Source organism: Daldinia decipiens (genome assembly GCF_022478715.1).
Source record: "Daldinia decipiens strain CBS 113046 unplaced genomic scaffold F4813scaffold_34, whole genome shotgun sequence".
Classification (NCBI taxonomy): domain Eukaryota; kingdom Fungi; phylum Ascomycota; class Sordariomycetes; order Xylariales; family Hypoxylaceae; genus Daldinia; species Daldinia decipiens.
The window spans coordinates 131,051-147,280 of NW_026054577.1; the positions used below are offsets into that span (position 1 = coordinate 131,051).

At 48.8% G+C, this 16,230-nt stretch overlaps 2 protein-coding genes across 2 annotated transcripts; one reads left to right on the forward strand and one right to left on the reverse strand.

Annotated features, from left to right (window-relative positions):
• Nucleotides 1-331: 331 nt before the first annotated feature.
• Nucleotides 332-1,952, reverse strand: F4813DRAFT_382429 (MFS general substrate transporter; the record flags this gene model as incomplete). The annotated part of the gene is made up of 3 exons (XM_049245802.1): nucleotides 332-834; nucleotides 885-1,678; nucleotides 1,738-1,952. 3 exons carry the CDS (start codon nucleotides 1,950-1,952, stop codon nucleotides 332-334), a joined length of 1,512 nt encoding a protein of 503 aa, XP_049096742.1.
• Nucleotides 1,953-3,073: 1,121 nt separating this feature from the next.
• F4813DRAFT_398744 (acetyl-CoA synthetase-like protein) lies at nucleotides 3,074-15,940 on the forward strand (the record flags this gene model as incomplete). Its single annotated transcript, XM_049248090.1, has 2 exons — nucleotides 3,074-8,173; nucleotides 8,226-15,940. 2 exons carry the CDS (start codon nucleotides 3,074-3,076, stop codon nucleotides 15,507-15,509), a joined length of 12,384 nt encoding a protein of 4,127 aa, XP_049096743.1. The 3' UTR covers nucleotides 15,510-15,940.
• Between the last annotated feature and the right edge of the window lie 290 nt (nucleotides 15,941-16,230).

Below are 16,230 nucleotides of genomic sequence, written 5' to 3' on the forward strand. Positions count from 1 at the left end.
CCAGCCCAGCTGAGCTCAGCCAAGCCAAAAACTTGGTTTCCTAATCTTTGGCTGTCTAAATGGCATCATTATATTGACGTAACAACAACGGAACAGCATGTGCCGTTGATTTATCTTGTACTTTTAAAAGAGAAAATATCGACGATTAAGATCTATATGTAGATACTCTTGTAATATTTGTCTATGTACGGTCAGATCTCTATAGTATTGCACAACCTACGTCAACTGAACTTGGCATTTACCCATCACCCATTATCCATTCAAAAATCATCGCGAACGTTGATCTAGTAAAAAGGTTGACCCCGTAGTATTCAGTATGAGGTCTGTTTACTCACCGCGCAACTGTCGCCGGGATCCCTACTCTCTGTGGTCTTACAATTGCCAAAAACATCACGGGCACAATGGCAATTAGTATAAACGCCAATAATGTGTTAGCCCATCCATAGCCAAGCTTCTCGTACAAATATGGAGCGGCGACAGGCAAGAAGGCTCCGCCTATGTAACGCAGAGGAAGACAAGCCGCGACGGCAGAGGCCGAGCGATCGCCGAAGATATCGACGAGGTAATTCATGATGGGTGTGACACTACTCGATAAAGAAAACCCGTACAACACGGTGGCGAGGGCGGGAACGATCCAGTGGAAGTGCTTCTCCAGAGACCATCCATAAATCAGGAGGCCAGCAGGGAAGGCCACCATGGCAGGAATGGTAGGAATTAGTCGGTTTTCGGGATGCGGCGTAGAATCCTCGTCTGGCTTCTTCATCGAAAAGCCACGTAGTAAGAAAAAGTCGAGGGTGAAGCGGCACATGACCATTCCGCTAATCGTGCCGATAGCTGTGAAGGTTAGCTTACTGCTAGAGCCGGGATAGGGATTTTAGACTTACTTGTGGCGATGTAGATGAGACCAGATTCACTCTCGGAAAACCCGTAGACTTCCTGAAAGACGGTGGCGTTCGTAGAAGCTAGAAGGGAGAGGTAACCGAATATGACTCCGACATACACCGCCATAAGCACTGCAATGCGTGAGCTGCCTAAGATGATGAAGGGGCGTACCACGAGCAGGGCAAGCGTCTTGACTGTTGTCATGTTCCACCCTGTGAAGTACTTTGGTGGCGACTTGACTTTTTCCTTGTTAAGGCTAGCCTTCTTGAGTGCTTTTCGGCGTATTACCGGGACATACGACTCTCTCATAATAATGATCAGCACAGGCATCAGAGCCGCCGTGAGGATTGCCATTATCCAAAACGTCCAGCGCCAGTTGAGGTACTGCGTGATGTATCCCCCGGCAATTGGACCAACGGCGCTACCAAGGATAGGGATTAGACTTGTTATTGACATGGCGGATCCACGCTCATGGATAGGGAACAGATCCCCCGTGATGGAGGGGTTCAGGCCAATAGAGGCAATGGAGGCGCCACCTAAAAACCTGAAGACAATGATCATGCTAAAGCTGTTGCTGAATCCTGCGATCATGGTAAAGATGAGAAACAGGACATTGAAGAAGTGACAAATAGGCACACGCCCGAAACGCTCGGACAGTGGGCCGACATAGAAGGCTGAGACGACTTGGCCTAAGTTAGGAACGGTGATGTAGAAGATTGAAAGAAAGTTGTCGTAGTTGTTGAACTCCTTCTCGATGGACGTGCTTGCAGGAGCGTTGATGACAAGAGACATGGAACTAAGTATTTGGTATTAGCACACCTTGCTATCACCATCACAAGGATACTTGGAACATACACCATCAAGGACATCAAGGACAGAACGATTATGATGAGCCACCTCCGCGTACGGGACCAGTTTTGGGGCAGTCTGGGGTCAGAATCTTCCAAATCTGCAGCGGCGGGGACTGCTTCTGTCTGGGACCCATCCGTTACTACCTTCTCTCCCTTCGACGTGGACTCGGTCACGGGCTCACTTGACGCTACTGCAGGACACACAGTATTATCCAGCATAGGCGTTGGCGCGCTACTGATACTGGCTCTACTGACATCTTCGCTACTGATACTGCCGCCGATGGTACTGGACCGACCGGTACTGGGCTGCGTGGACACCATCGCGCCTTGGGTAAAAGTTGCGCCGCTGCAAAAAGAACGCGGAAAGGCGGAGGATAGAAATAGGAGGAAGGGAGACAGTGTAAGTGAAAGCGAAATTTATACATACCCGAAGGATTACCTGATAAAATTAGCTGTAAACTACAAACTAAAGGAGAACACTAAAAGCGGGAGCTCCCAAGGCCAAGCACACAATTCAAGGTCGGTCTCGTGTTTTCTGAGATATCCTTGTGTTTTCTGGAATAACCTCTCCTGCAACGTCTCGTACCGTGCCGCAGAAGCCTTGATGCCAACTAGCTACTTTGGGCTTGGGAAACCCGCGATTTGTGAACGGCATTCGATCTTACCTTGGCTTCCAGGGCACGGGCTAGCCTCACCTAGGTCCTAGATGGAGTTCACGCTATTTGGGATCCAAAATGCGTAGAAGAGCTCGAGCCTGATTGGAACAAATCCTTGTCCGATCCTTAATAGACCCTGCGCGAGAACTGGTATGTGCTTTTCCGATACCTCCTGAGCTTGGGTTAAGGACACCCCGGGGTTGGATTTGTAATTCTTACTTGAGAAGCTGCCCTTATTATGGCAAAAGTCAAGGTTACGGATTATAGTACTTAATTGTAAAAACTTTTAAATAAGTAATATATAAATAATTAAATTAGTAAAATACCTGTTAATTAATCAAAGCCATTTATAAAATTTAATTATAACATTAATATCTACGAATTTATTTATCTTTTCTTACCAGTTTATACAGGTGTAATTATATATTTTTAAGTTTCAAGCAAATGTATATTTTAAGTATTACGTAGTAAAATGGCATGCTGCTATACTCGTTGAAGTCTTATGTCTCTTACCTGGGTACCTAGGTAGGCAAGTACTCAGGTCATAGTATAGTGGGGAGATATTCCTATGGCGGGTCTCTAAAAGATACGGCAAACTTATAAAGCCTTCCTTCTGTCGTAGACGTTTTATGTTTGCCGTCATTATTGTAAGGAGCTTAGACGAAGGTATGGCTGTTCGTAATCATGATTATCTCACAGAACAACGCCGTATTTGCTAGCCATAGCTCTCTCAAGAATGGCATTAACGTGTCCGTAAGCTCGATATCGAGCCCCCCATCTCCGGACTACGCTTCATTTTTGAAGTCCAACAGACATGAGAGGAAAATTATCTTCGATCTTCTCATCCCAGAACTCGGCTCTGGACTTTCAGCGGTCGTCAAAGCATTTACGGCTTGGACTATTCTTCTGTCATCCCACGGATGCACGGCAGAGCTTAGCATATTCGCCCCTGGATCGGGAGAATTCACCGGCCCCCTCAACATACCTTTCCAATGGAGCTCCCAAGTTGGGGACCTCATACGCCGGGTCAAGTCTAAGCTTAAAGATGCTCTCCTTGGTACGGTAGAGGCGACATCTTCAGATGATGCCAGTACATCTAGTGAAGAACGAGAGGGGGAATATACGTTTTTAATCTCTATCACTCGAGACCAACTTGGCTCCAGAGAAATCTTACTCGAGTGCTACATACACGATGACCAAATTTGTACGAGGGCAGTTACTCACGGTAGCCCCTCTGACAAGGCTTTATCCCTTCACCTCTTCAGGCGGCAGTATGAGTACATTGTCCGCCAGATTTGCCTTCCTGATGGCGATGAGAAGCCGCTTGTCGACTTAAAGGCTATCTCAGTTCAAGATCTTGATTATATCTGGTCTTGGAATGCCCGGCCCCCGCGGGGAGTCGACGACGTCTGTATACATGAAGCATTCATGGAGAGAGCAAGACGACATCCCGATTTGTTGGCTGTTTCAGCACACGATGGCGACTTGACATATCGTGAGCTAGATGATCTGTCAACTCGTCTAGCTCATGTTCTCACCCACCACGGACTCCAACCCCATAGCACTATCATCGTCTTCATCGAAAAGTCAAAATGGGTCCCTATTGCCCAATTAGCAATTATGAAATCTGGATGTGTTTCTACCGTATTAGATGCATCTCTTCCACTTCAACGGCAGCAGGCTATTGCCGAGCTAGTTCAACCCTCAGCTATCTTAACGTCGCCAACATGCGAAGATCAAGCCAAATCTTTGGGTCTGAGCTGTGCCCAATTCGTTCTGGATCACACCTCAAGCAAGGACTGGCCCACCGCTCAACTTACATCCCTTCCAACAGTCAGCTCCTCGTCCTGGCTGTACATAGTTTTCACGTCAGGAAGTACAGGCACTCCCAAAGGCGCTATTATTAGCCACGCGAACTATGCCAGCGCGGTTGCTACGCAGCAGAAAGGCCTAGATTTCAGAGAATTTGATCGAGTCTTTGACTTTGCCTCATATGCGTTTGACGCTGCCTGGTGTAACTTCATACATTCTATCATGATCGGAGGCTGTCTCTGTATCCCTTCCGATGAAGAACGGAAAGGAGATCTTGCAGGAGCTCTTCGTAAATACCAAGTCAATTACGCTGTCCTCACTCCTTCGGTGGCTTGGTTCCCTGCTTCCGAGCTCCCTGCCAGTCTCCGTACCATTCATTTCGGTGGAGAACCACTCAAAGCGGCTCTTGTTAAGGAGTTGTCTACCAAGTCAACAGTCATCAACGCCTATGGTCCCGCCGAGTGCTCAACCGTCAGCACCGCAATTGTGGCGGATCCTAATGATGACAACGACCCAACAATTGGTACTGGTCTTGGCGTTTGTACATGGGTTACAAAGTTAGATGGGAGTGACCTTGTGCCTATCGGAGAGATAGGAGAGTTGTGGGTTGAAGGGCCTATAATCGGTCAAGGTTATTTGCGCAACCCTGAGGCGACAGCTAAGACTTTTGTTGAGAATCCAAAATGGCTTCTACGTGGTTGCCCTAGCCTCTCGGGTATCAAAGGCCACACCGGCCGTCGGGGACGTCTTTATCGGACGGGTGATCTTGTTCGTTATAGGCCGGATGGCAATTTGGAGTTCGTAGGCCGCAAGGACTCTCAAGTCAAGATTCGCGGTCAGCGTGTTGAACTGGGAGAGATTGAATACAATCTTCAGCGCGCCTTAACGGACGAGGCTAGGGCTAAGAATGTGCAGATTATCGCCGAGGTCACCAAACCGGATGGCAGCGATGTATCAACGCTTGTATCTTTTATTTTCATGGCGATCAGTTCAGGAGTATCGGAGGAGGATGCGAGGCCAATCCTTCACGAAGCTCTGGTGGGCATTGAAGACCGTCTATCCAAATTTGTACCACCTTATATGATACCCTCAGCCTTTTTTCCTGTTGAAGAAGTACCGATGACACCCACTGGGAAAGTGGATCGTCGACGCCTTCGCGAAAGCGGCGCGAAGCTATACTGGCAACAACTGAATGCCCAATCAATGCCGGAAGAAGAAGAGGCGGCTTCTGAATTAGAGGCCAAGATCCGTCAAGTTTGGAGCGAGGTCTTAAATCTTCCTATCCGAAGTATCAGCTTGGACTCAGCGTTCACGCGTCTGGGCGGCGACTCCATTACCGCCATGCAGGTCGTCTCGCGTTCGCGCTCGCAAAACATTTCTATTAAAGTTGCAGATATCCTGAAACTCCAAACAGTCCGGCTTCTAGCCCAGTCTAGCAAGCCTGTTCAAGAGAAGGTGAATCTGGGGAGTACACAAACCGATGAGAGCAAATCTTGGTCCTTAACGCCTATCCAGCAAATATTCTTCGACAATAATCCGCAAGGCGTTAACCATTATACCCTCAGTTTTATTGTCAGGTTGGTTAGACAGACCACTCATCAGGAATTACTTGAGGCGCTCCTAACTCTCACTACTCGCCATAGCATGCTTCGTGCCCGGTTCCGTAAGCACACCGAGGAGTTTACCTGGGAACAATATATTGCACCAGCTGGGCCTAACTCATTCCTGCTCAAAGAGCATGAGTTCATAGATCGCTCAACTACCGAGCTTGTAGTCCAAGAGCGACAAGCAGGTTTGGATCTCGTTAATGGTCCCGTCTTTGCTGTGGACGTCTTCAATAGTCCTGATGGAGTACAAACACTTCTCATGAGCGCGCATCACGTCGTGATGGACCTGGTATCCTGGCGTATTATTTGGCACGAGCTAAGTCAATACCTATCAGGTACCACGAATCTACCACCGCTTGAGCTCTCCTTCCAAGCATGGTGTAGACTGCAGCGTGAGGAGGGCGAGAAACTCAGTCCTGCAACTGTTCTGCCATTTGATATTACCCCTGCGAATTTCGATTATTGGGGCGTGAAACCTGGCGAGGTGTTCTTTAGGGACGCTGAGTTGAACCTGTCTGTCGTTGACGCTGAAGCAACTTCTCTGCTTCTAGGCGCGAGTAATGATAGTTTCCGAACCGAAATTTTAGACATTCTCGTGGGAACCCTTATCTTCAGTTTTGCGCAGACCTTCCCTGATCGACGTCCGCCCCCTGTATTCCTTGAAGGCCACGGCCGTGAGCCCGTAGCCGGGATGGATGACTTTGATTTGTCTGAAGTTGTCGGCTGGTTTACTTCAATCCATCCTATTGAGCTTGGCGGTGGACCGGAAAGCTCCATTCTTGACATGATCAAGTTCGCGAAGGATATCCGCAGTAGAGTGCCTAGTAAAGGTAGACCCTACTTTGCTTCTCGCTTCTATAGCGAAGCTGGGAGGAAAGCTTTTGAGTCTCACAAGCATGTTGAACTAATTTTCAACTATCGAGGTTCATTCCAGCAGCTCGAAGACTCCAAATCTATCATCAAGCTTGAAGACAGGGAGGATCGCAATGTGTTTATTCCTGGAGATGGCGCCGATTATCAGCGGCCGTCTCTCATCGACATAAATCTCGTCGTCCAGGAAGGTAAGTTGCAGATCTTCACAAGTTCTCATAAGCACATGCGAAAGCACGAGTCGGTACTTCGCTGGGCGGACTTATACGCAAAGACCCTTATAAGTGTCGCGCATGAGCTTGCCAACTTGCCAGCTCGCCACACTCTCGCCGACTTCCCACTCCTTGGAATTTCGTATACTGGACTAGAGGTGCTCACGGCACAACTGGGGGGCGAAGGGATTAAAGTGACCGATGTACGGGACATATATCCCTGTACTCCTATGCAGGAAGGTATCCTTATTAGCTCCAACATAGGCACTGCATCTTATCACAGCGTCAACATTTGGCAAGCGACCTCTACAGGATCACCGGTCTCTGCTTCTCGTCTTAAGGAAGCATGGGAGAGGGTCTCGCGCGCACATCCTGTGTTCTCTACCGTGTTTTCAACAAATCCTGATACTGGCCGCTATGTTCAAATTGTATTGAACCATTTCAATGAGGCCATGATCTCACAGGCTACGGATTCCGAGACGGCCGTTGAGCATCTGACCAACATGGAAGGCTTTAAAACCTCCCCTTCTCAGCCACATTGTTTCTTCACAATATGCACTGGCAAGGAGGGCGACATCGCGTGTCGGCTGGAAATGACACACGCCCTTATGGATGCTCTATCCATACCAGTTATAATAGGGGATCTCGAGAAGGCATACTCGGGACAGAGTCTATCGTTACGCCCGCCCTTCCGGAACTATGTTGAACACATCCAAAGCACCCCGGCTCAGAATCGATTGTCATACTGGAAACAGTATCTCGCTGACGTCAAGAGCTGTAACTTACCGGGAGACAAGGCCTTGAATCGCTCAAAGACAGAGCGTAAGGGCAAGTATGAGTGGATAACTCTGCCAAATACTGTTACGGCACCTATTTCCAGGATATGCCGCGAAAAAGGGCTGACTCGATCCGCGTTTCTTCACCTTGCCTGGTCATTGGTGCTTTCGCATTTCACTGGTATGCGACAGGTATTATTTGGCTATATCTCGTCTGGTCGCGATACTCCAATTGATGGCATCGAGGATATCGTTGGTCCCTTGATCAACATGCTGATCGCACGCGTCGACTTGGAGCAATCTTTGCCTGATATAATAGCTGCCATCAACAAGTACAACATCGAGCATTTGGAGAATCAATATGTGTCGCTGGCAGAGATTCAACACGAGATCTCAGCAAAGCAGCTTTTCAATTCGAATATCACGGTTCGTGAAGCTCGTGGAGTCTCCTCTGCAGCTGACGGAAGCATTCAGCTTGAGGAAATCTCAGAAGAGGACCCTCATGAAGTAAGTTCGCGATATCTTAACTTGCTAAATTTTTGTTCCTGACGATGCGTAGTACGATTTAGTCTTGGCTGGTACCCTCGACAAGGGCGATACCGAAGTCAGCTTTCAATATCGAACTGACTTTATAAGCCCGACAAACGCTTGGGCAATCCAAGTCGCCTTGGAAAATGCCATCAACTTCCTCGGTTCTGTAACGGAGCAAGATACACCGGCTGCCGCATCGTACGCTAAGTTTAACGAGTCGTTCTATGATGCCTACTTCTATCATACGTCCGGTACGGACGAAGCATATGCTGTCGAACAGTGGAAAGCTCAGTTCCAGGGCCTTGAACCCGGCTGCCATTTCCCAGTACTACCCCCAACGTCTCTTAAACCAGTTGCCAATGCTGCGGCTTCTCACGTAATTGAGAACTTGGAATGGAGAAACGACTATGATGTGAGCGCGCAAGTACTTGCGTCGTGGGCTCTTCTACAAGCGTCTTATGGAAGTTCTACCGATGTGTTGGTCGGTGCTAGCTCGCTAGGCGACGAATATGGAACCACAAGTGGTAGAATCCCTGCGCCATTTCGGACGAAGGTTGATCTCAACCAGAGCGTCTCATCCTACCTTGACTCAGTCCAATCAACTGTGGTAACTTGGTCAAGGCTGCCTTTACTTGCAATTCATAGGCTGCGTGAGCTAAGTGACGAATCAGCTCTTGCCAGCGACTTCCAGACCGTGTTGAGTTTCAGCAGAGCGTCAGCTCAAGACGAAGGGCAAGACTTACATGCTGATTCTAACATGAGCCGGGCGCTGTTTATTGACTTCGCCGTTGTTGTCTCTGGTGTTAAATTAAATGCCAGATTTGACGAGAATGTTATCAGTACCGAGCAAATAACCAGGCTCCTTTCGCAGCTTGAGGCAGTGCTTCGTCAAATTAGTTCTACTGTCAAGTCCTCCTCAACTTTATCTGAGATTGATACTATCACTGAAAAAGATCTCCAAACAATATTTGCTTGGAACGCGACGCCGTATGAAGAAGTTCAGGATCTCATCCACAATCTCATCACAAGAACAGTTCAGACAATGCCGGACGCCCCTGCTATATCCTCTTGGGATGGGCAGCTCACATACCGCCAGCTTGACCGACTTTCAACTCGGTTGGCTCATCGATTGGTTCAGCTTGGCGTTGGCCCGGAAGTTATCGTGCCCTTCTACTTCGAAAAGTCTATGTGGGTGCCGGTTTGTGTAGTAGCTGTGATGAAGGCTGGAGGGGCTGGTGTGATGATTGACAGCACACAGCCTATTGAACGAGCTAGTAGCATCGTCAGTCAAGTAAATGCTACACTCGCTTTGACATCAGCCAACAACGTGGAGAGAGCTGCGAACTTTGAAAGAGTACGGCTCCTTGTCATCGATAAAGCCCACATGGACTCGTTACCAGATCCAGAGGCAGGTCAGTCTCTACCTCAAGAAGTTCAGGCCTCGGATCTCCTCTACGTTTCTTTCACGTCAGGGAGCACGGGCAAGCCGAAGGGTGCTATGATTACACATTCCAATTTTGCAGCCTCTATTCGTAACCAACAAAAAGCTCTCGGATTTAGAGCTGGTCAGAGAGTCTACGATTTTGCCTCTTATGCTTTCGACGCTAGTTGGTCAAACGTACTGCACTCACTTACATCCGGTAGTTGCTTGTGCATCCCATCAGAGCATCAGCGAAGTAACGCACTTTTGGAATCCATTAGGGATAGCAAAGCTACACTTTTAAACGCGACTCCCTCCATTCTGCGCCATCTTGACCCTAAGCAGCTCCCTGCCATTGAGCAGGTTTTGATGGGTGGAGAAGCCTGGGCCGAGGCAGACTTCCTTGATTGGATCGACAATACGAAACTGATCAACAGTTATGGCCCAGGCGAATGTACAATCAAGTCCTGTCTCATTCGTGCATTCCGAGGCATGGTCCCCAACACTATCGGCGTTGGAATAGGTCTTCACACATGGATCGTGAGGACGGATGGCTCAGAGAGGCTTGCTCCATTAGGCTCCATCGGTGAGCTTTGGCTCGAAGGACCCCAAGTTGGACGTGGTTATATAGGAGACGAGACAAGAACGGCTGCCACGTTCTTGGCGAGACCGAAGTGGACGGACGACAGCAATGCGCCTTGTCGTTTCTACCGCACTGGCGATCTGGTTCGTTACGGCGCGGATGGCGCTCTTGTTTTCGTCAGTCGTATAGACTCGCAGGTCAAGATTCGCGGCCAAAGGACAGAGCTTGGTGAAGTCGAGCATAGTCTTAAGAGAGCCCTTCATGCTGGTGATCTTAAGGCTCAAGTCGTTGCTGACGTCTTCAAACCCCTTAACGGTGACAATCCCATTCTCGTTGCATTCTTAAAGGCCGAGGAACCAGACGCCTGGCACAAGCTTGCCGGTGTGGACGAGCGGCTCGCAGAAATGGTACCCCAATACATGATTCCGACCGCTTATATCGCCCTAGAGGAATTTCCCATGACTGCTACAGGCAAGATCCACCGTCGAGCTCTGCGTGCAACTTATGAGCAAAAGACGTTAGAACAACTTGTCGCTCAAGACGTGTTCCGCGTAACTGCTCATCGGGCTCCGAGAACCCCATCCGAGAAGTTCTTACAGGGTCTCTGGGCGGATATTCTGAAGATCGATCCAGCCACAATTTCGGCTGACGACAGCTTTCTCCGCATTGGAGGAGATTCGCTTGGGGCTATGAGGCTTGTTAGCTGTGCCCGAAAGCGCAATGTTTCTCTCAGTGTGGCTGACATCTTCAGGAGGCCCAAGCTCAGCGCTTTGGCAGAGCTGATTGAATCGCAAAAACCCACTTTGGAATCAACTGAGTTTGTCATTGAGCCTTTCTCGCTCATTGATGGCAAAATCTCAGTAGAAGAGGCTAGAAATCAAGCAGCGCGACTAACAGGTCTTAAGGTAGTCGATATTGAAGATGTCTTCCCTAGCACACCCTTGCAAGCAGGATTGCTGGCCGAGACTGTCCGAAGACCAGGCGATAACATTCTAACTGAGACGTGGAACTTCAGAAAAGACGTCGATGTTAGTCGTTTCCGTGCTGCATGGGAAAATGTCGTTCGAGCACACCCTATTCTGAGAACTAGGATCATCGAGCTTCCTCAACAAGGCCTCGTCCAGGTCATTGTCCGACACGAAAGCAGCGGCATTGAAGACGGCGTACCAGCGCAGCAATTTGGACTTGGCACTCCCCTGGTCAACTACAGAATATCGGAGTCTTCTTTCTCGTGGAGTATTCACCACTCTCTCTATGATGGATGGTCTGAGCCCCTCATCTTCGACTCTTTGATCAGAAGTTACCGGTCGGAGCCAATTGAAGATGCTGTTCCTTTCCAGGCCTTTATAAAGTATATCCAAGACTCCAACGGAGCCGGGGCGAAGGAATTCTGGGAAAATCAGTTCCAGAACTTTAACGCGCAGAATTTCCCCATCCTTCCTTCGAAGACTTACAAGCCAAGATGTGACCAGCGTTTGGAGATCGACATCAAGGACATCATTTCTGATGACGACTACACAGCAGCCACGAAGATCAGGCTTGCCTGGGCCATCTTGTTATCGACAGTCACTAACTCTGCAGATGCTTCGTTTGGTGCAACGGTATCTGGTAGACAAGCGAATGTACCCGGGATGGAGAATATTAGTGGCCCGACAATTGCCACAGTACCGCTAAGAGTGGCAATCGATCGCTCAAAGACTGTAGAAGAGTTACTTCAACAAGTACAATTGCAGGCTGCAGATATGATGCCGTTTGAACAAACCGGGCTTCAGCAAATACGACGTATCAGCGAAAACTGTGATCTCGCGTGTCAGTTCCAATCACTTATGGTTATCCAAACCGGACGCAACCAGGATGCGGAAGATATTCTATTTGAATCTTCTTTCGTAGAACCCGAAGCTGAAGGCCTTGACCCCTTCAGAAACTATGCCATTCTCCTGGAGGTCCTTCTTAAGCCAGAAAGCATTTTCCTTCGCGCTGACTACGACTCCAACGTGGTGTCTCCATCCCAATTCCGTCGTCTCGCGGACCGATTTGAGAACATCTTGAGGCAAATCTCCTTACCTGAAGTCCAGGACAAGCCTGTTTCTCTACTTGACACAAGTAGCTTAGAGGACTTGAAGCAGATCTGGAGCTGGAACGACACTTTTCTAGAGAAAGCCGAGAAAACGATTCACGGCATCTTTGGAGAAATCGCCGCGCAACAACCTGATGCCCCAGCTGTCTGCTCATGGGATGGTGATTTCACTTATGCTGAACTAGATGGCATATCCACGCGAATTGCCTACGAAATACTCCGGGCTGGTCTTCCACAATCCGGCCAGCGTATCGTGCCATTATTCTTCGAAAAGTCAAAATGGACATCTGCCTCCCAACTTGCCGTCATGAAAGCTAATGGAACTTGTGTTACGCTTGATGCTTCCCTTCCTGTTGCTCGTCTGCAGACTGTTATGGACCTCACTTCGCCCCAAGTCATCATAACTTCCGCTGAGCAGGAATCTCGAGCACGAGAAGTAGCCCCATCGACCGCACATATTATAGTAGTGAGTGATACCCACGTGCCTGCTTTTGAAGTCCCCGAAGATCCATCTCTACCCAATGTAGACCCGGAAACCTGGCTCTACGTGGTCTTCACCTCCGGTTCAACGGGTGTTCCCAAGGGTGCGATCGTCAGCCACTCCAACTTCGCAAGCGCAATTAAATATGGTCGAGAGGCGCTCAGATATAGCCCCGAAACTCGCACATATGACTTCTCATCTTACGCCTTCGACGCCTCCTGGCTTAATGTGCTATACACTCTTTGCGGGGGTGGATGTCTCTGCGTCCCATCTAACTACGAAATTCAAAACGAACCCAAGGAAGCAGTTGCTCGCAGGGGTGCGAACTCGGCGCTCATGATCCCCTCGGTTTCCCGATTTATGCACGGAGTAGACTTTAAAGTTATCAACTTCGGTGGTGAAAAACTAGGGCGTGACGAGATTGACTATTGGAAAGATCATGCTATCCTCCTTCACTCTTACGGTCCATCTGAGTGCACGCCCATTGCGATCCATGCCACACTTGATCCCGCACGTGAACGCATCGTTATTGGCAAGGCCCTCGCGACGCGGATTTGGATCGTCGAACCAGAGCGTGGCCACTCATTGGCAGCTGTCGGTGATATCGGCGAGCTTTGGATCGAAGGACCTACTGTCGGCCAAGGTTATCTTAACGAGCCGGAGAAAACGAAAGCATTATTTGTAGAAGATCCGCAATGGCTTGTACAGGGTTGCCCTGGATACCCCGGCCATCGTGGACGTCTGTACCGTACAGGTGATCTTGTTCGATACGAAGAGGATGGTAGTGTTGAGTATATTGGACGAAAGGATGCCCAGATCAAAATTCGTGGACAGCGTGTCGAGCTTGAAGAGATCGAGCATCACGTCCACGATGCTATCGGAAAGGATATTGCTTCTCAAGTCATTGTGGACATTATCAGGTCATCTGGTTCTACTGAAGCTGCTCTAATTGCCTTCATCAAGCTCTCTCAGGGGGAAATTGTTTCTAGCACACCGGAAGCGTACGTCTACGCGCAGGAGCTTGCCTCTTCTGCTAATCGTCTCCTGTCTGCCACAGTACCAGGTTACATGATTCCGAATGGTTATATGATCGTGGATAATATTCCGAATACAGCATCAGGAAAGGTTGATCGTGGCAAACTGCGCGAAGCCGCTTTAGCCATGCGAAAGGAGGATCTCCTTCGTGTAGACAGCATTGGAAGACGTGCACCAGAAACCCCTAATGAAGTCAAGCTCCATGCTATCGTTGCTCGAGTACTTTCTTGGAGTGGAGAATCTTTTGGCATGGATAATAACTTCATCCAGCTTGGTGGCGATTCTATCAGCGCCATGAGACTGGCCTCAATCGCCCGCGACGAAGGAATCCCCCTGACGGTCGCAGATATCCTTACCAAAGACCGGATCGCTGATCTTCTCGTAACGGTTCCCGAGGCCACCCTTGTTAGTGAAACTGAACAATCGCTTTTTGGCTTGCTAGATGTTCCAGATCTTAGAGCTTTCATTGAGGAAGAAGTGATACCACATATTCTACCGGGCCGTGGAAAACTTATTGATGTTCTTCCAACAACAGATATGCAATCTGCCTACCTCGAAGATAACCTTGTTACACCCCGACGGTCTTGGTTCTACAGCTATATTGACTTTGACCAAATTGCAGATGAACAGCGCCTTATCCAGAGCATCGAAAAACTGGTTGAACACTGTGACATCTATCGAACAGCCTTTATTCGCTCTGGGGATTCCTTCTTCCAGGCCGTCTTTGACTCGTGGAAGCCTACCATCAACGTTATCAGTGATGTGGATTCTGCCGAAATTGCTCTTGACAAGGTCATAGAAGAAGAGACCAACTCACCCGTTTCTCTAGGAGCTCCATTGATACAATTCACACTTATCAAAGAGAAAACTGGAAAATCCAAGCTCGCCTTTGGCAGGTCACACGCGGTTTATGACGGTATCAGCATTGGTCAAACCTTGAAAGTTTTGACCGATATCTACAATGGCTCGATTCCGGAGATCAAAGACTTCAGACAATATGTGAACCATACCCAATCAAACAAGGCACGGACTTACTCTTATTGGCGCAAGGCCCTTGAAAACTCCTCGATTACCACACTACCTTACGGCCCGACGTCGCCCGCTCAGGACGGTCCGCCTATTGTGCTTAAGCGCTCTATTCCTACACCTAAAACTCCCTCTGGAATTACACAAGCCTCCCTATTCACGTTAGCCTGTGCCACTGCACTTAGTCGTCTAACAGGATCCCAAGACGTTGTTTTCGGCCGTGTTGTCTCTGGACGCGCAGCCGTTCCTCCTTCCCTTCAGGATGTCGTTGGTCCTTGTCTGAACCGAATACCTGTCCGTGTACAGTTTACTCCGGGTCAGACCAAACACGAACAGCTTGCAGCTCTACAGAAGCAGTATGTTGAAAGCATTGCACACGAAACTACCGGTCTATTGGACATCGTCAAGCACTGCACGGACTGGCCGCAAGACACGAAAGATTTCGGCTGCTGGTCGCAGTACCAGAACATTGACGAGAACCCCGAACTAGATCTTCCCGGAGCGAAGGGCGGATTAAGAAGTCCAGAAATGTACCATATTCCGTTTGCGGCCAACTTCTTGGAGGTCTTCGCAATCCCGAGCAGCGATGGCACGCTCACGGTGAGACTCATCGCAGGATCTGGATATACGGAAAATGTAATAAACGAGTTGATTGAAGGAGTTTGTTCGGAATTGACGGATGTATTCTGAGGATAGAATGCATGATACTACAAGTCAGAACAGGCCAGATCCTGTGAAGGCTTCTGGAGTCTACAGATTTGTGGTCATTGCACCAGCAAAGTGCAATAGCACACATGTATTATGGCAATTTCTAAATTGCTCTTAAATTATTCCATGTTCAGATATTTACCTATATAGCTAGGAACTGCCCCAGGAGGCCGTACTGGGTCGTATTATTGTTGATGCCGTTCTAGGCAAATACAGCTACACGCTCCAAAATAGGGGCTCCGGGGTTCCCTAGATTCGTTAAAAACAGGCTACGCTCCCCGGAGGAATCAGTACATAGAGATTTGTCCAATGAGATAGTTAATTCTGGTCATTTTCTCTATGTATATAGAAACATAGAATATCCGAATATGACTAGATACGGACTACTTTTCTGTCATCTTCTACGCGGTGAAGCATAGTTCCATGGCTGCCTCCGCCTTCGGTAGATGTGATGATATCCAGACTCTTCACCCGTCATATATCGTTTCCGCAGCTTTTCAAGTCGAGATATCTGGCTCAGTCCTGCCGGCGTGCATATATAAAACTTGTAGAATATCACGCTATACATCGTATAAGCCCTAGTCTCAGTAGGCATGCAGCTCGTCTCCGGTAGGAACCTCCTCTCCACACGGGATACATTATGCACAGCGTCTTCGGCCAGGGCCGAGGTCAAGGGGCATTCCCGATGGCAGAATCCCTCCAG